This window comes from Pristiophorus japonicus, unplaced genomic scaffold, assembly GCF_044704955.1.
Source record: "Pristiophorus japonicus isolate sPriJap1 unplaced genomic scaffold, sPriJap1.hap1 HAP1_SCAFFOLD_1038, whole genome shotgun sequence".
Classification (NCBI taxonomy): Eukaryota; Metazoa; Chordata; class Chondrichthyes; family Pristiophoridae; genus Pristiophorus; species Pristiophorus japonicus.
Genome location: NW_027250689.1, coordinates 19,170 through 39,172, shown reverse-complemented (window position 1 = coordinate 39,172; position 20,003 = coordinate 19,170). Strand labels below are relative to the sequence as shown.

Genomic DNA, 20,003 nt, shown 5'->3' with positions numbered 1-20,003 from the left:
CTGATGTTAATCCAGCTCCCTCACACTGTCACTCAGTAACCCCTCTCCCCCAGCGTCCTGTGTTACTGACTGTATCTCTACTGATGTTAATCCAGCTCCCTCACACTGTCACTCAGTAACCCCTCTCCCCAGCGCCCTGTGTTACTGACTGTATCTGTACTGATGTTAATCCAGCTCCCTCACACTGTCACTCAGTAACCCCTCTCCCCCAGCACCCTGTGTTACTGACTGTATTTGTACTGATGTTAATCCAGCTCCCTCACACTGTCACTCAGTAACCCCTCTCCCCCAGCGCCCTGTGTTACTGACTGTATCTGTACTGATGTTAATCCAGCTCCCTCACACTGTCACTCAGTAACCCCTCTCCCCCAGCGCCCTGTGTTACTGACTGTATCTGTACTGATGATAATTCAGCTCCCTCACACTGTCACTCAGTAACCCCTCTCCCCCAGCACCCTGTGTTACTGACTGTATCTGTACTGATGTTAATCCAGCTCCCTCGCACTGTCACTCAGTAACCCCTCTCCCCCAGCACCCTGTGTTACTGACTGTATCTGTACTGATGTTAATCCAGCTCCCTCACACTGTCACTCAGTAACCCCTCTCCCCCACCACCCTGTGATACTGACTGTATCTCTACTGATGTTAATCCAGGTCACTCACACTGTCACTCAGTAACCCCTCTCCCCCAGCGCCCTGTGTTACTGGCTGTATCTATACTGATGTTAATCCAGGTCACTCACACTGACACTCAGTAACCCATCTCCCCCAGCACACTGTGTTACTGACTGTATCTGTACTGATGTTAATCCAGCTCCCTCACACTGTCACTCAGTAACCCCTCTCCCCCAGCACCCTGTGTTACTGACTGTATCTGTACTGATGTTAATCCAGCTCCCTCACACTGTCACTCAGTAACCCCTCTCCCCAGCGCCCTGTGTTACTGACTGTATCTGTACTGATGTTAATCCAGCTCCCTCACACTGTCACTCAGTAACCCCTCTCCCCCAGCACCCTGTGTTACTGACTGTATTTGTACTGATGTTAATCCAGCTCCCTCACACTGTCACTCAGTAACCCATCTCCCCCAGCGCCCTGTGTTACTGACTGTATCTATACTGATGTTAATCCAGCTCCCTCACACTGTCACTCAGTAACCCCTCTCCCCCAGCGTCCTGTGTTACTGACTGTATCTGTACTGATGTTAATCCAGCTCCCTCACACTGTCACTCAGTAACCCCTCTCCCCCAGCACCCTGTGTTACTGACTGTATCTGTACTGATGTTAATCCAGCTCCCTCACACTGTCACTCAGTAACCCCTCTCCCCCAGCACCCTGTGTTACTGACTGTATCTGTACTGATGTTAATCCAGCTCCCTCACACTGTCACTCAGTAACCCCTCTCCCCCAGCACGCTGTGTTACTGACTGTATCTGTACTGATGATAATCCAGCTCCCTCACACTGTCCCTCAGTAACCCCTCTCCCCCAGCACCCTGTGTTACTGACTGTATCTCTACTGATGTTAATCCAGCTCCCTCACACTGTCACTCAGTAACCCCTCTCCCCCAGCACCCTGTGTTACTGACTGTATCTGTACTGATGTTAATCCAGCTCCTTCACACTGTCACTCAGTAACCCCTCTCCCCCAGCACCCTGTGTTACTGACTGTATCTGTATTGATAATCCAGCTCCCTCACACTGTCACTCAGTCACCCCTCTCCCCCAGCACCCTGTGTTACTGACTGTATCTCTTCTGATGTTAATCCAGCTCCCTCACACTGTCACTCAGTAACCCCTCTCCCCCAGCACCCTGTGTTACTGACTGTATCTGTACTGATGTTAATCCGGCTCCCTCACACTGTCACTCAGTAACCCCTCTCCCCCAGCACCCTGTGTTACTGACTGTATCTGTACTGATGTTAATCCAGCTCCCTCACACTGTCACTCAGTAACCCCTCTCCCCCAGCACCCTGTGTTACTGACTGTATCTGGACTGATGTTAATCCAGCTCCCTCACACTGTCACTCAGTAACCCCTCTCCCCCAGCACCCTGTGTTAATGACTGTATCTGTACTGATGTTAATCCAGCTCCCTCACACTGTCACTCAGTAACCCCTCTCCCCCAGCACCCTGTGTTACTGACTGTATCTCTACTGATGTTAATCCAGCTCCCTCGCACTGTCACTCAGTAACCCCTCTCCCCCAGCGTCGTGTGTTACTGACTGTATCTGTACTGATGTTAATCCAGCTCCCTCACACTGTCACTCAGTAACCCCTCTCCCCCAGCACCCTGTGTTATTCACTGTATCTGTACTGATGTTAATCCAGCTCCCTCACACTGTCACTCAGTAACCCCTCTCCCCCAGCACCCTGTGTTACTGACTGTATCTGTACTGATGTTAATCCGGCTCCCTCACACTGTCACTCAGTAACCCCTCTCCCCCAGCACCCTGTGTTACTGACTGTATCTGTACTGATGTTAATCCAGCTCCCTCACACTGTCACTCAGTAACCCCTCTCCCCCACCACCCTGTGATACTGACTGTATCTCTACTGATGTTAATCCAGGTCACTCACACTGTCACTCAGTAACCCCTCTCCCCCAGCGCCCTGTGTTACTGGCTGTATCTATACTGATGTTAATCCAGGTCACTCACACTGACACTCAGTAACCCATCTCCCCCAGCGCCCTGTGTTACTGACTGTATCTATACTGATGTTAATCCAGCTCCCTCACACTGTCACTCAGTAACCCCTCTCCCCCAGCGTCCTGTGTTACTGACTGTATCTGTACTGATGTTAATCCAGCTCCCTCACACTGTCACTCAGTAACCCCTCTCCCCCAGCACCCTGTGTTACTGACTGTATCTGTACTGATGTTAATCCAGCTCCCTCACACTGTCACTCAGTAACCCCTCTCCCCCAGCACCCTGTGTTACTGACTGTATCTGTACTGATGTTAATCCAGCTCCCTCACACTGTCACTCAGTAACCCCTCTCCCCCAGCACCCTGTGTTACTGACTGTATCTGTACTGATGATAATCCAGCTCCCTCACACTGTCCCTCAGTAACCCCTCTCCCCCAGCACCCTGTGTTACTGACTGTATCTCTACTGATGTTAATCCAGCTCCCTCACACTGTCACTCAGTAACCCCTCTCCCCCAGCACCCTGTGTTACTGACTGTATCTGTACTGATGTTAATCCAGCTCCTTCACACTGTCACTCAGTAACCCCTCTCCCCCAGCACCCTGTGTTACTGACTGTATCTGTATTGATAATCCAGCTCCCTCACACTGTCACTCAGTCACCCCTCTCCCCCAGCACCCTGTGTTACTGACTGTATCTCTTCTGATGTTAATCCAGCTCCCTCACACTGTCACTCAGTAACCCCTCTCCCCCAGCACCCTGTGTTACTGACTGTATCTGTACTGATGTTAATCCGGCTCCCTCACACTGTCACTCAGTAACCCCTCTCCCCCAGCACCCTGTGTTACTGACTGTATCTGTACTGATGTTAATCCAGCTCCCTCACACTGTCACTCAGTAACCCCTCTCCCCCAGCACCCTGTGTTACTGACTGTATCTGGACTGATGTTAATCCAGCTCCCTCACACTGTCACTCAGTAACCCCTCTCCCCCAGCACCCTGTGTTAATGACTGTATCTGTACTGATGTTAATCCAGCTCCCTCACACTGTCACTCAGTAACCCCTCTCCCCCAGCACCCTGTGTTACTGACTGTATCTCTACTGATGTTAATCCAGCTCCCTCGCACTGTCACTCAGTAACCCCTCTCCCCCAGCGTCGTGTGTTACTGACTGTATCTGTACTGATGTTAATCCAGCTCCCTCACACTGTCACTCAGTAACCCCTCTCCCCCAGCACCCTGTGTTATTGACTGTATCTGTACTGATGTTAATCCAGCTCCCTCACACTGTCACTCAGTAACCCCTCTCCCCCAGCACCCTGTGTTACTGACTGTATCTGTACTGATGTTAATCCGGCTCCCTCACACTGTCACTCAGTAACCCCTCTCCCCCAGCACCCTGTGTTACTGACTGTATCTGTACTGATGTTAATCCAGCTCCCTCACACTGTCACTCAGTAACCCCTCTCCCCCAGCGCCCTGTGTTATTGACTGTATCTGTACTGATGTTAATCCAGCTCCCTCACACTGTCACTCAGTAACCCCTCTCCCCCAGCGCCCTGTGTTACTGACTGTATCTGTACTGATGTTAATCCAGCTCCCTCACACTGTCACTCAGTAACCCCTCTCCCCCAGCGCCCTGTGTTACTGACTGTATCTGTACTGATGTTAATCCAGCTCCCTCACACTGTCACTCAGTAACCCCTCTCCCCCAGCGTCCTGTGTTACTGACTGTATCTGTACTGATGTTAATCCAACTCCCTCACACTGTCACTCAGTAACCCCTCTCCCCCAGCGCCCTGTGTTACTGACTGTATCTGTACTGATGTTAATCCAGCTCACTCACAGTGTCACTCAGTAACCCCTCTCCCCCAGTGCCCTGTGTTACTGACTGTATCTGTACTGATGTTAATCCAGCTCCCTCACACTGTCACTCAGTAACCCCTCTCCCCCAGCACCCTGTGTTACTGACTGTATCTGTACTGATGTTAATCCAGCTCCCTCACACTGTTACTCAGTAACCCCTCTCCCCCAGCACCCTGTGTTACTGACTGTATCTGTACTGATGTTAATCCAGCTCCCTCACACTGTCACTCAGTAACCCCTCTCCCCCAGCGCCCTGTGTTACTGACTGTATCTGTACTGATGTTAATCCAGCTCCCTCACACTGTCACTCAGTAACCCCTCTCCCCCAGCGCCCTGTGTTACTGACTGTATCTGTACTGATGTTAATCCAGCTCCCTCACACTGTCACTCAGTAACCCCTCTCTCCCAGCGTCCTGTGTTACTGACTGTATCTGTACTGATGTTAATCCAGCTCCCTCACACTGTCACTCAGTAACCCCTCTCCCCCAGCACCCTGTGTTACTGACTGTATCTGCACTGATGTTAATACAACTCCCTCACACTGTCACTCAGTAACCCCTCTCCCCCAGCACCCTGTGTTACTGACTGTATCTGTACTGATGTTAATCCAGCTCCCTCACACTGTCACTCAGTAACCCCTCTCCCCCAGCACCCTGTGTTACTGACTGTATCTGTACTGATGTTAATCCAGCTCCCTCACACTGTCACTCTGTAACCCCTCTCCCCAGCACCCTGTGTTACTGACTGTATCTCTACTGCTGTTAATCCAGCTCCCTCACACTGTCACTCAGTAACCCCGCTCCCCCAGCGCCCTGTGTTACTGACTGTATCTGTACTGATGTTAATCCAGCTCCCTCACACTGTCACTCAGTAACCCCTCTCCCCCAGCACCCTGTGTTACTGACTGTATCTGTACTGATGTTAATCCAGCTCCCTCACACTGTCACTCTGTAACCCCTCTCCCCAGCACCCTGTGTTACTGACTGTATCTCTACTGCTGTTAATCCAGCTCCCTCACACTGTCACTCAGTAACCCCGCTCCCCCAGCGCCCTGTGTTACTGACTGTATCTGTACTGATGTTAATCCAGCTCCCTCACACTGTCACTCAGTAACCCCTCTCCCCCAGCACCCTGTGTTACTGACTGTATGTGTACTGATGTTAATCTCCCTCACACTGTCACTCAGTAACCCCTCTCCCCCAGCACCCTGTGTTACTGACTGTACCTGTACTGATGTTAATCCAGCTCCCTCACACTGTCACTCAGTAACCCCTCTCCCCCAGCGCCCTGTGTTACTGACTGTATCTGTACTGATGTTAATCCAGCTCCCTCACACTGTCACTCAGTAACCCCTCTCCCCCAGCACCCTGTGTTACTGACTGTATCTCTTCTGATGTTAATCCAGCTCCCTCACACTGTCACTCTGTAACCCCTCTCCCCAGCACCCCGTGTTACTGACTGTATCTGTACTGATGTTAATCCAGCTCCCTGACACTGTCACTCAGTAACCCCTCTCCCCCAGCGCCCAGTGTTACTGACTGTATCTGTACTGATGTTAATCCAGCTCCCTCACACTGTCACTCAGTAACCCCTCTCCCCCAGCGCCCTGTGTTACTGACTGTATCTGTACTGATGATAATTCAGCTCCCTCACACTGTCACTCAGTAACCCCTCTCCCCCAGCACCCTGTGTTACTGACTGTATCTGTACTGATGTTAATCCAGCTCCCTCGCACTGTCACTCAGTAACCCCTCTCCCCCAGCACCCTGTGTTACTGACTGTATCTGTACTGATGTTAATCCAGCTCCCTCACACTGTCACTCAGTAACCCCTCTCCCCCAGCACCCTGTGATACTGACTGTATCTCTACTGATGTTAATCCAGGTCACTCACACTGTCACTCAGTAACCCCTCTCCCCCAGCGCCCTGTGTTACTGGCTGTATCTATACTGATGTTAATCCAGGTCATTCACACTGACACTCAGTAACCCCTCTCCCCCAGCGTCCTGTGTTACTGACTGTATCTGTACTGATGTTAATCCAGCTCCCTCACACTGTCACTCAGTAACCCCTCTCCCCCAGCACCCTGTGTTACTGACTGTATCTGTACTGATGTTAATCCAGCTCCCTCACACTGTCACTCAGTAACCCCTCTCCCCCAGCACCCTGTGTTACTGACTGTATCTGTACTGATGATAATCCAGCTCCCTCACACTGTCACTCAGTAACCCCTCTCCCCCAGCACCCTGTGTTACTGACTGTACCTGTACTGATGTTAATCCAGCTCCCTCACACTGTCACTCAGTAACCCCTCTCCCCCAGCGCCCTGTGTTACTGACTGTATCTGTACTGATGTTAATCTAGCTCCCTCACACTGTCACTCAGTAACCCCTCTCCCCCAGCACCCTGTGTTACTGACTGTATCTGTACTGATGTTAATCCAGCTCCCTCACACTGTCACTCAGTAACCCCTCTCCCCCAGCACCCTGTGTTACTGACTGTATCTGTACTGATGTTAATCCAGCTCCTTCACACTGTCACTCAGTAACCCCTCTCCCCCAGCACCCTGTGTTACTGACTGTATCTGTATTGATAATCCAGCTCCCTCACACTGTCACTCAGTCAACCCTCTCCCCCAGCACCCTGTGTTACTGACTGTATCTCTTCTGATGTTAATCCAGCTCCCTCACACTGTCACTCAGTAACCCCTCTCCCCCAGCGCCCTGTGTTACTGACTGTATCTCTACTGATGTTAATCCAGCTCCCTCGCACTGTCACTCAGTAACCCCTCTCCCCCAGCGTCGTGTGTTACTGACTGTATCTGTACTGATGTTAATCCAGCTCCCTCACACTGTCACTCAGTAACCCCTCTCCCCCAGCACCCTGTGTTACTGACTGTATCTCTACTGATGTTAATCCAGCTCCCTCACACTGTCACTCAGTAACCCCTCTCCCCCAGCACCCTGTGTTACTGACTGTATCTGTACTGATGTTAATCCAGCTTCCTCACACTGTCACTCAGTAACCCCTCTCCCCCAGCGTCCTGTGTTGCTGACTGTATCTGTACTGATGTTAATCCAGCTCCCTCACACTGTCACTCAGTAACCCCTCTCCCCCAGCGCCCTGTGTTACTGACTGTATCTGTACTGATGTTAATCCAGCTCCCTCACACTGTCACTCAGTAACCCCTCTCCCCCAGCACCCTGTGTTACTGACTGTATCTGTACTGATGTTAATCCAGCTCCCTCACACTGTCACTCAGTAACCCCTCTCCCCCAGCGCCCTGTGTTACTGACTGTATCTCTACTGATGTTAATCCAGCTCCCTCACACTGTCACTCAGTAACCCCTCTCCCCAGCACCCTGTGTTACTGACTGTATCTGTACTGATGTTAATCCAGCTCCCTCACACTGTCACTCAGTAACCCCTCTCCCCCAGCACCCTGTGTTACTGACTGTATCTGTACTGATGTTAATCCAGCTCCCTCACACTGTCACTCAGTGACCCCTCTCCCCCAGCGCCCTGTGTTACTGACTGTATCTGTACTGATGTTAATCCAGCTCCCTCACACTGTCACTCAGTAACCCCTCTCCCCCAGCGCCCTGTGTTACTGACTGTATCTGTACTGATGATAATTCAGCTCCCTCACACTGTCACTCAGTAACCCCTCTCCCCCAGCACCCTGTGTTACTGACTGTATCTGTACTGATGTTAATCCAGCTCCCTCGCACTGTCACTCAGTAACCCCTCTCCCCCAGCACCCTGTGTTACTGACTGTATCTGTACTGATGTTAATCCAGCTCCCTCACACTGTCACTCAGTAACCCCTCTCCCCCAGCACCCTGTGATACTGACTGTATCTCTACTGATGTTAATCCAGGTCACTCACACTGTCACTCAGTAACCCCTCTCCCCCAGCGCCCTGTGTTACTGGCTGTATCTATACTGATGTTAATCCAGGTCACTCACACTGACACTCAGTAACCCATCTCCCCCAGCGCCCTGTGTTACTGACTGTATCTATACTGATGTTAATCCAGCTCCCTCACACTGTCACTCAGTAACCCCTCTCCCCCAGCGTCCTGTGTTACTGACTGTATCTGTACTGATGTTAATCCAGCTCCCTCACACTGTCACTCAGTAACCCCTCTCCCCCAGCACCCTGTGTTACTGACTGTATCTGTACTGATGTTAATCCAGCTCCCTCACACTGTCACTCAGTAACCCCTCTCCCCCAGCACCCTGTGTTACTGACTGTATCTGTACTGATGATAATCCAGCTCCCTCACACTGTCACTCAGTAACCCCTCTCCCCCAGCACCCTGTGTTACTGACTGTATCTGTACTGATGTTAATCTGGCTCCCTCACACTGTCACTCAGTAACCCCTCTCCCCCAGCACCCTGTGTTACTGACTGTATCTGTACTGATGTTAATCCAGCTCCCTCACACTGTCACTCAGTAACCCCTCTCCCCCAGCACCCTGTGTTACTGACTGTATCTGTACTGATGTTAATCCAGCTCCCTCACACTGTCACTCAGTAACCCCTCTCCCCAAGCACCCTGTGTTACTGACTGTATCTGTATTGATAATCCAGCTCCCTCACACTGTCACTCAGTCACCCCTCTCCCCCAGCACCCTGTGTTACTGACTGTATCTCTTCAGATGTTAATCCAGCTCCCTCACACTGTCACTCAGTAACCCCTCTCCCCCAGCGCCCTGTGTTACTGACTGTATCTCTACTGATGTTAATCCAGCTCCCTCGCACTGTCACTCAGTAACCCCTCTCCCCCAGCGTCGTGTGTTACTGACTGTATCTGTACTGATGTTAATCCAGCTCCCTCACACTGTCACTCAGTAACCCCTCTCCCCCAGCACCCTATGTTACTGACTGTATCTGTACTGATGTTAATCCAGCTCCCTCACACTGTCACTCAGTAACCCCTCTCCCCCAGCACCCTATGTTACTGACTGTATCTGTACTGATGTTAATCCGGCTCCCTCACACTGTCACTCAGTAACCCCTCTCCCCCAGCACCCTGTGTTACTGACTGTATCTGTACTGATGTTAATCCAGCTCCCTCACACTGTCACTCAGTAACCCCTCTCCCCCAGCGCCCTGTGTTATTGACTGTATCTGTACTGATGTTAATCCAGCTCCCTCACACTGTCACTCAGTAACCCCTCTCCCCAGCACCCTGTGTTACTGACTGTATCTGTACTGATGTTAATCCAGCTCCCTCACACTGTCACTCAGTAACCCCTCTCCCCCAGCACCCTGTGTTACTGACTGTATCTGTACTGATGTTAATCCAGCTTCCTCACACTGTCACTCAGTAACCCCTCTCCCCCAGCGTCCTGTGTTGCTGACTGTATCTGTACTGATGTTAATCCAGCTCCCTCACACTGTCACTCAGTAACCCCTCTCCCCCAGCACCCTGTGTTACTGACTGTATCTGTACTGATGTTAATCCAGCTCCCTCACACTGTCACTCAATAACCCCTCTCCCCCAGCACCCTGCGTTACTGACTGTATCTGTACTGATGTTAATCCAGCTCCCTCACACTGTCACTCAGTAACCCCTCTCCCCCAGCATCCTGTGTTGCTGACTGTATCTGTACTGATGATAATTCAGCTCCCTCACACTGTCACTCAGTAACCCCTCTCCCCCAGCACCCTGTGTTACTGACTGTATCTGTACTGATGTTAATCCAGCTCCCTCACACTGTCACTCAGTCACGCCTCTCCCCCAGCGCCCTGTGTAACTGACTGTATCTCTACTGATGTTAATCCAGGTCACTCACACTGACACTCAGTAACCCATCTCCCCCAGCGCCCTGTGTTACTGACTGTATCTATACTGATGTTAATCCAGCTCCCTCACACTCTCACTCAGTAACCCCTCTCCCCCAGCGCGTTGTGTTACTGACTGTATCTGTACTGATGTTAATCCAGCTCCCTCACACTGTCACTCAGTAACCCCTCTCCCCCAGCGCCCTGTTTTACTGACTGTACCTGTACTGATGTTAATCCAGCTCCCTCACACTGTCACTCAGTAACCCCTCTCCCCCAGCGTCCTATGTTACTGACTGTATCTCTACTGATGTTAATCCAGCTCCCTCACACTGTCACTCAGTAACCCCTCTCCCCCAGCGCCCTGTGTTACTGACTGTATCTGTACTGATGTTAATCCAGCTGCCTCACACTGTCACTCAGTAACCCCTCTCCCCCAGCACCCTGTGTTACTGACTGTATCTGTACTGATGTTAATCCAGCTCCCTCACACTGTCACTCAATAACCCCTCTCCCCCAGCACCCTGTGTTACTGACTGTATCTGTACTGATGTTAATCCAGCTCCCTCACACTGTCACTCAGTAACCCCTCTCCCCCAGCACCCTGTGTTACTGACTGTATCTGTACTGATGTTAATCCAGCTCCCTCACACTGTCACTCAGTAACCCCTCTCCCCCAGCACCCTGTGTTACTGACTGTATCTGTACTGATGTTAATCCAGCTCCCTCACACTGTCACTCAGTAACCCCTCTCCCCCAGCACCCTGTGTTACTGACTGTATCTGTACTGATGTTAATCCAGCTCCCTCACACTGTCACTCAGTAACCCCTCTCCCCCAGCGCCCTGTGTTGCTGACTGTATCTGTACTGATGTTAATCCAGCTCCCTCACACTGTCACTCAGTAACCCCTCTCCCCCAGCGTCCTGTGTTACTGACTGTATCTCTACTGATGTTAATCCAGCTCCCTCACACTGTCACTCAGTAACCCCTCTCCCCAGCGCCCTGTGTTACTGACTGTATCTGTACTGATGTTAATCCAGCTCCCTCACACTGTCACTCAGTAACCCCTCTCCCCCAGCGCCCTGTGTTACTGACTGTATCTGTACTGATGTTAATCCAGCTCCCTCACACTGTCACTCAGTAACCCCTCTCCCCCAGCGCCCTGTGTTACTGACTGTATCTGTACTGATGATAATTCAGCTCCCTCACACTGTCACTCAGTAACCCCTCTCCCCCAGCACCCTGTGTTACTGACTGTATCTGTACTGATGTTAATCCAGCTCCCTCGCACTGTCACTCAGTAACCCCTCTCCCCCAGCACCCTGTGTTACTGACTGTATCTGTACTGATGTTAATCCAGCTCCCTCACACTGTCACTCAGTAACCCCTCTCCCCCAGCACCCTGTGATACTGACTGTATCTCTACTGATGTTAATCCAGGTCACTCACACTGTCACTCAGTAACCCCTCTCCCCCAGCGCCCTGTGTTACTGGCTGTATCTATACTGATGTTAATCCAGGTCACTCACACTGACACTCAGTAACCCATCTCCCCCAGCGCCCTGTGTTACTGACTGTATCTATACTGATGTTAATCCAGCTCCCTCACACTGTCACTCAGTAACCCCTCTCCCCCAGCGTCCTGTGTTACTGACTGTATCTGTACTGATGTTAATCCAGCTCCCTCACACTGTCACTCAGTAACCCCTCTCCCCCAGCACCCTGTGTTACTGACTGTATCTGTACTGATGTTAATCCAGCTCCCTCACACTGTCACTCAGTAACCCCTCTCCCCCAGCACCCTGTGTTACTGACTGTATCTGTACTGATGTTAATCCAGCTCCCTCACACTGTCACTCAGTAACCCCTCTCCCCCAGCACGCTGTGTTACTGACTGTATCTGTACTGATGATAATCCAGCTCCCTCACACTGTCCCTCAGTAACCCCTCTCCCCCAGCACCCTGTGTTACTGACTGTATCTCTACTGATGTTAATCCAGCTCCCTCACACTGTCACTCAGTAACCCCTCTCCCCCAGCACCCTGTGTTACTGACTGTACCTGTAATGATGTTAATCCAGCTCCCTCACACTGTCACTCAGTAACCCCTCTCCCCCAGCGCCCTGTGTTACTGACTGTATCTGTACTGATGTTAATCCAGCTCCCTCACACTGTCACTCAGTAACCCCTCTCCCCCAGCACCCTGTGTTACTGACTGTATCTCTTCTGATGTTAATCCAGCTCCCTCACACTGTCACTCAGTAACCCCTCTCCCCCAGCACCCTGTGTTACTGACTGTATCTGTACTGATGTTAATCCAGCTCCTTCACACTGTCACTCAGTAACCCCTCTCCCCCAGCACCCTGTGTTACTGACTGTATCTGTATTGATAATCCAGCTCCCTCACACTGTCACTCAGTCACCCCTCTCCCCCAGCACCCTGTGTTACTGACTGTATCTCTTCTGATGTTAATCCAGCTCCCTCACACTGTCACTCAGTAACCCCTCTCCCCCAGCACCCTGTGTTACTGACTGTATCTGTACTGATGTTAATCCGGCTCCCTCACACTGTCACTCAGTAACCCCTCTCCCCCAGCACCCTGTGTTACTGACTGTATCTGTACTGATGTTAATCCAGCTCCCTCACACTGTCACTCAGTAACCCCTCTCCCCCAGCACCCTGTGTTACTGACTGTATCTGTACTGATGTTAATCCAGCTCCCTCACACTGTCACTCAGTAACCCCTCTCCCCCAGCACCCTGTGTTACTGACTGTATCTGTACTGATGTTAATCCAGCTCCCTCACACTGTCACTCAGTAACCCCTCTCCCCCAGCACCCTGTGTTACTGACTGTATCTCTACTGATGTTAATCCAGCTCCCTCGCACTGTCACTCAGTAACCCCTCTCCCCCAGCGTCGTGTGTTACTGACTGTATCTGTACTGATGTTAATCCAGCTCCCTCACACTGTCACTCAGTAACCCCTCTCCCCCAGCACCCTGTGTTATTGACTGTATCTGTACTGATGTTAATCCAGCTCCCTCACACTGTCACTCAGTAACCCCTCTCCCCCAGCACCCTGTGTTACTGACTGTATCTGTACTGATGTTAATCCAGCTCCCTCACACTGTCACTCAGTAACCCCTCTCCCCCAGCACCCTGTGTTACTGACTGTATCTGTACTGATGTTAATCCGGCTACCTCACACTGTCACTCAGTAACCCCTCTCCCCCAGCACCCTGTGTTACTGACTGTATCTGTACTGATGTTAATCCAGCTCCCTCACACTGTCACTCAGTAACCCCTCTCCCCCAGCGCCCTGTGTTATTGACTGTATCTGTACTGATGTTAATCCAGCTCCCTCACACTGTCACTCAGTAACCCCTCTCCCCAGCACCCTGTGTTACTGACTGTATCTCTACTGATGTTAATCCAGCTCCCTCACACTGTCACTCAGTAACCCCTCTCCCCCAGCACCCTGTGTTACTGACTGTATCTGTACTGATGTTAATCCAGCTTCCTCACACTGTCACTCAGTAACCCCTCTCCCCCAGCGTCCTGTGTTGCTGACTGTATCTGTACTGATGTTAATCCAGCTCCCTCACACTGTCACTCAGTAACCCCTCTCCCCCAGCGCCCTGTGTTACTGACTGTATCTGTACTGATGTTAATCCAGCTCCCTCACACTGTCACTCAGTAACCCCTCTCCCCCAGCACCCTGTGTTACTGACTGTATCTGTACTGATGTTAATCCAGCTCCCTCACACTGTCACTCAATAACCCCTCTCCCCCAGCACACTGCGTTACTGACTGTATCTGTACTGATGTTAATCCAGCTCCCTCACACTGTCACTCAGTAACCCCTCTCCCCCAGCATCATGTGTTACTGACTGTATCTGTACTGATGATAATTCAGCTCCCTCACACTGTCACTCAGTAACCCCTCTCCCCCAGCGCCCTGTGTTACTGACTGTATCTGTACTGATGTTAATCCAGCTCCCTCACACTGTCACTCAGTAACCCCTCTCCCCCAGCGCCCTGTTTTACTGACTGTACCTGTACTGATGTTAATCCAGCTCCCTCACACTGTCACTCAGTAACCCCTCTCCCCCAGCGTCCTATGTTACTGACTGTATCTCTACTGATGTTAATCCAGCTCCCTCACACTGTCACTCAGTAACCCCTCTCCCCCAGCGCCCTGTGTTACTGACTGTATCTGTACTGATGTTAATCCAGCTGCCTCACACTGTCACTCAGTAACCCCTCTCCCCCAGCACCCTGTGTTACTGACTGTATCTGTACTGATGTTAATCCAGCTCCCTCACACTGTCACTCAATAACCCCTCTCCCCCAGCACCCTGTGTTACTGACTGTATCTGTACTGATGTTAATCCAGCTCCCTCACACTGTCACTCAGTAACCCCTCTCCCCCAGCACCCTGTGTTACTGACTGTATCTGTACTGATGTTAATCCAGCTCCCTCACACTGTCACTCAGTAACCCCTCTCCCCCAGCGCCCTGTGTTGCTGACTGTATCTGTACTGATGTTAATCCAGCTCCCTCACACTGTCACTCAGTAACCCCTCTCCCCCAGCACCCTGTGTTACTGACTGTATCTGTACTGATGTTAATCCAGCTCCCTCACACTGTCACTCAGTAACCCCTCTCCCCCAGCGCCCTGTGTTACTGACTGTATCTGTACTGATGTTAATCCAGCTCCCTCACACTGTCACTCAGTAACCCCTCTCCCCCAGCACCCTGTGTTACTGACTGTATCTGTACTGATGTTAATCCAGCTCCCTCACACTGTCACTCAGTAACCCCTCTCCCCCAGCGTCCTGTGTTACTGACTGTATCTGTACTGATGTTAATCCAGCTCCCTCACACTGTCACTCAGTAACCCCTCTCCCCCAGCGCCCTGTGTTACTGACTGTATCTCTACTGATGTTAATCCAGCTCCCTCACACTGTCACTCAGTAACCCCTCTCCCCCAGCGCCCTGTGTTACTGACTGTATCAGTACTGATGTTAATCCAGCTCCCTCACACTGTCACTCAGTAACCCCTCTCCCCCAGCGCCCTGTGTTACTGACTGTATCTGTACTGATGTTAATCCAGCTCCCTCACACTGTCACTCAGTCACCCCTCTCCCCCAGCGCCCTGTGTTACTGACTGTATCTCTACTGATGTTAATCCAGCTCCCTCACACTGTCACTCAGTAACCCCTCTCCCCCAGCGTCCTGTGTTACTGACTGTATCTCCACTGATGTTAATCCAGCTCCCTCACACATCACTCAGTAACCCCTCTCCCTCAGCGCCCTGTGTTACTGACTGTATCTCTACTGATGTTAATCCAGCTCCCTCACACTGTCACTCAGTAACCCCTCTCCCCCAGCGCCCTGTGTTACTGACTGTATCTGTACTGATGTTAATCCAGCTCCCTCACACTGTCACTCAGTAACCCCTCTCCCCCAGCGCCCTGTGTTACTGACTGTATCTCTACTGCTGTTAATCCAGCTCCCTCACACTGTCACTCAGTAACCCCTCTCCCCCAGCGCCCTGTGTTACTGACTGTATCTACTGATGTTAATCCAGCTCCCTCACACTGTCACTCAGTAACCCCTCTCCCCCAGCACCCTGTGTTACTGACTGTATCTGTACTGATGTTAATCCAGCTCCCTCACACTGTCACTCAGTAACCCCTCTCCCCCAGCGTCCTGTGTTACTGACTGTATCTGTACTGATGTTAATCCAGCTCCCTCACACTGTCACTCAGTAACCCCTCTCCCCCAGCACCCTGTGTTACTGACTGTATCTGTACTGATGTTAATCCAGCTCCCTCACACTGTCACTCAGTAACCCCTCTCCCCCAGCACCCTGTGTTACTGACTGTATCTGTACTGATGTTAATCCAGCTCCCTCACACTGTCACTCAGTAACCCCTCTCCCCCAGCACCCTGTGTTACTGACTGTATCTCTACTGATGTTAATCCAGCTCCCTCACACTGTCACTCAGTAACCCCTCTCCCCCAGCGTCCTGTGTTACTGACTGTATCTGTACTGATGTTAATCCAGCTCCCTCACACTGTCACTCAGTAACCCCTCTCCCCCAGCATCCTGTGTTACTGACTGTATCTGTACTGATGTTAATCCAGCTCCCTCACACTGTCACTCAGTAACCCCTCTCCCCCAGCACCCTGTGTTACTGACTGTATCTGTACTGATGTTAATCCAGCTCCCTCACACTGTCACTCAGTAACCCCTCTCCCCCAGCGCCCTGTGTTACTGACTGTATCTGTACTGATGTTAATCCAGCTCCCTCACACTGTCACTCAGTAACCCCTCTCCCCCAGCACCCTGTGTTACTGACTGTATCTCTACTGATGTTAATCCAGCTCCCTCACACTGTCACTCAGTAACCCCTCTCCCCCAGCACCCTGTGTTACTGACTGTATCTGTACTGATGTTAATCCAGCTCCCTCACACTGTCACTCAGTAACCCCTCTCCCCCAGAGCCCTGTGTTACTGACTGTATCTGTACTGATGTTAATCCAGCTCCCTCACACTGTCACTCAGTAACCCCTCTCCCCCAGCACCCTGTGTTACTGACTGTATCTCGACTGATGTTAATCCAGCTCCCTCACACTGTCACTCAGTAACCCCTCTCCCCCAGTGCCCTGTGTTACTGACTGTAACTGTACTGATGTTAATCCAGCTCCCTCACACTGTCACTCAGTAACCCCTCTCCCCCAGAGCCCTGTGTTACTGACTGTATCTGTACTGATGTTAATCCAGCTCCCTCACACTGTCACTCAGTAACCCCTCTCCCCCAGCACCCTGTGTTACTGACTGTATCTGTACTGATGTTAATCCAGCTCCTTGACACTGTCACTCAGTAACCCCTCTCCCCCAGCGCCCTGTGTTACTGACTGTATCTGTACTGATGTTAATCCAGCTCCCTCACACTGTCACTCAGTAACCCCTCTCCCCCAGTGCCCTGTGTTACTGACTGTATCTGTACTGATGTTAATCCAGCTCCCTGACACTGTCACTCAGTAACCCCTCTCCCCCAGCACCCTGTGTTACTGACTGTATCTCTACTGATGTTAATCCAGCTCCCTCACACTGTCACTCAGTAACCCCTCTCCCCCAGCACCCTGTGTTACTGACTGTATCTGTACTGATGTTAATCCAGCTCCCTCACACTGTCACTCAGTAACCCCTCTCCCCCAGCGCCCTGTGTTACTGACTGTATCTGTACTGATGTTAACCCAGCTCCCTGACACTGTGTGTTATGCCAATAACAGGTGGGATTTTTTAAACGGAGCTACAAGGATCTAATGAATGACAATGCCGCCCAGAATGCCGGGGAAGGATGTACCGAGCCTCTGAACAGTCATCCTGCAACAGCAGTTGGTGCACCAGCGGTGGAATAGAGAAGGCTGCACTATATTAGCACCACCATTCCCGGCCAGACTAGAGATGTCCGATTAATTGCCGCCGTCAGTCACTGCTGTAATTGTCAGGGATTGAGGTCACGGATATAATTTGCATCACCCCTCTCTGCTGCCTGCCGTTCCCTGGACAAATGACGTTGCTGCCACCGGGACACTTTGCTGGAGTTTTTGGCCCCGAGTTGCCTTTGCTGCGGTACACACCGAGACTCTTTCTAAGTAGATTCTGTGGACTGTTTGCTGCGTAAGTAGACACTGTAGACTGTTACAGTGCGCTGGTTAAATCGACTTTGCTCTGATTGAACTCAGCTCTGGACCTTGCTCCCAAAACCTCTCCGCCTCTCTACCTCTCTTCCCTCCATTAACAGGCTCCTTAAAACCTAGCTCTTTGACCGAGCTTTTGGTCGTCTGCCTTAATTTCTTCTTTTGGGGCTCGGTGTCAATTTTATCTGTTTTGCATGAGAACATTCGGCCCCTCGAGCCTGCTCCGCCATTTAATACGATCATGGCTGATCCGATCATGGACTCATGGACTTCCCCGCCCACTCCCCATAACCCCTTATTCCCTTATCAGTTAAGAAACTGTCTAACTCTGTCTTAAATATATTCAATGTCCCGGCTTCCACAGCTCTCTGAGGCAGCGAATTCCACAGATTTACAACCCTCTGAGAGAAGAAATTTCTTCTCATCTCTGTTTTAAATAGGCGGCCCCTTATTCTGAGACCATGCCCCCTAGTTCTAGTCTCCCCCATCAGTGGAAACATCCTCTCTGCATCCACCTTGTCAAGCCCCCTCATAATCTTACACCTTTCAATAAGATCACCTCTCATTCTGCTGAATTCCAATGAGTAGAGGCCCAACCTCCTCAACCTTTCCTCATAAGTCAACCCCCTCATCCCCGGAATCAACCGAGTAAACCTTCTCTGAACTGCCTCCAATGTAAGTATATCCTTCCTTGAATACGGAGACCAAAACTGCACGCAGTACTCCAGGTGTGGCCTCACCAATACCTTGTATGACTGTAGCAAGATTTAGACAAGGGGATTAAATGTAGCATCTCTAAATTTGCGGATGACACTAAGTTGGGTGGCAGTGTGAGCTGCGAGGAGGATGCTATGAGGCTGCAGGGTGACTTGGATAGGTTAGGTGAATGGGCAAATGTATGGCAGATGAAGTATAATGTGGATAAATGTGAGGTTATCCACTTTGGTGGTAAAAACAGAGAGACTGACTATTATCTGAATGGTGACAGATTAGGAAAAGGGGAGGTGCAACGAGACCTGGGTGTCATGGTACATCAGTCATTGAAGGTTGGCATGCAGGTACAGCAGGCGGTTAAGAAAGCAAATGGCATGTTGGCCTTCATAGCGAGGGGATTTGAGTACAGGGGCAGGGAGGTGTTGCTACAGTTGTACAGGGCCTTGGTGAGGCCACACCTGGAGTATTGTGTACAGTTTTGGTCTCCTAACTTGAGGAAGGACATTCTTGCTATTGAGGGAGTGCAGCGAAGGTTCACCAGACTGATTCCCGGGATGGTGGGACTGACATATCAAGAAAGACTGGAACAACTGGGCTTGTATTCACTGGAGTTCAGAAGAATGAGAGGGGACCTCATAGAAACGTTTAAAATTCTGACGGGTTTAGACAGGTTCGATGCAGGAAGAATGTTCCCGATGTTGGGGAAGTCCAGAACCAGGGGTCACAGTCTAAGGATAAGGGGTAAGCCATTTAGGACCGAGATGAGGAGAAACTTCTTCACCCAGAGAGTGGTGAACCTGTGGAATTCTCTACCGCAGAAAGTTGTTGAGGCCAATTCACTAAATATATTCAAAAAGGAGTTAGATATAGTCCTTACTACTCGGGGGATCAAGGGGTATGGTGAGAAAGCAGGAATGGGGTACTGAAGTTGCATGTTCAGCCATGAACTCATTGAATGGCGGTGCAGGCTAGAAGGGCCGAATGGCCTACTCCTGCACCTATTTTCTATGTTTCTATGTTGCTATGTTTCCCTGCTTTTATACTCCATCCTCTTTGCAATAAAGGCCAAGATTCCATTGGCCTTCCTGATCACTTGCTGTACCTAACTTTTTGTGTTTCAGGTCCTGTAACAGTGCTGGGAAACGCCTTGCGACGTTTTACTACGTTAAAGGCGCGATTTAAATAAAAGTTATAATTAATAAGTAGACACTGTAGACTGTCAGGGGACCGAAGTTATCACTTTCCTTTCGGCCTCCGAGCGC

General features: G+C 50.9%; 1 protein-coding gene across 1 annotated transcript in view; it reads left to right on the top strand.

Annotated features, from left to right (window-relative positions):
• Positions 1 to 18,394, top strand: part of LOC139241317 (integrin alpha-M-like) — a gene marked incomplete at its 5' end in the record, with an annotated part of 101,574 nt that extends 83,180 nt beyond the window's left edge. The window contains one exon of the mRNA XM_070869946.1: positions 17,617 to 18,394. Coding sequence (XP_070726047.1) covers positions 17,617 to 17,745 — 129 coding nt within the window. The remainder of the gene's footprint in view (positions 1 to 17,616) is intronic.
• Positions 18,395 to 20,003: the final 1,609 nt, after the last annotated feature.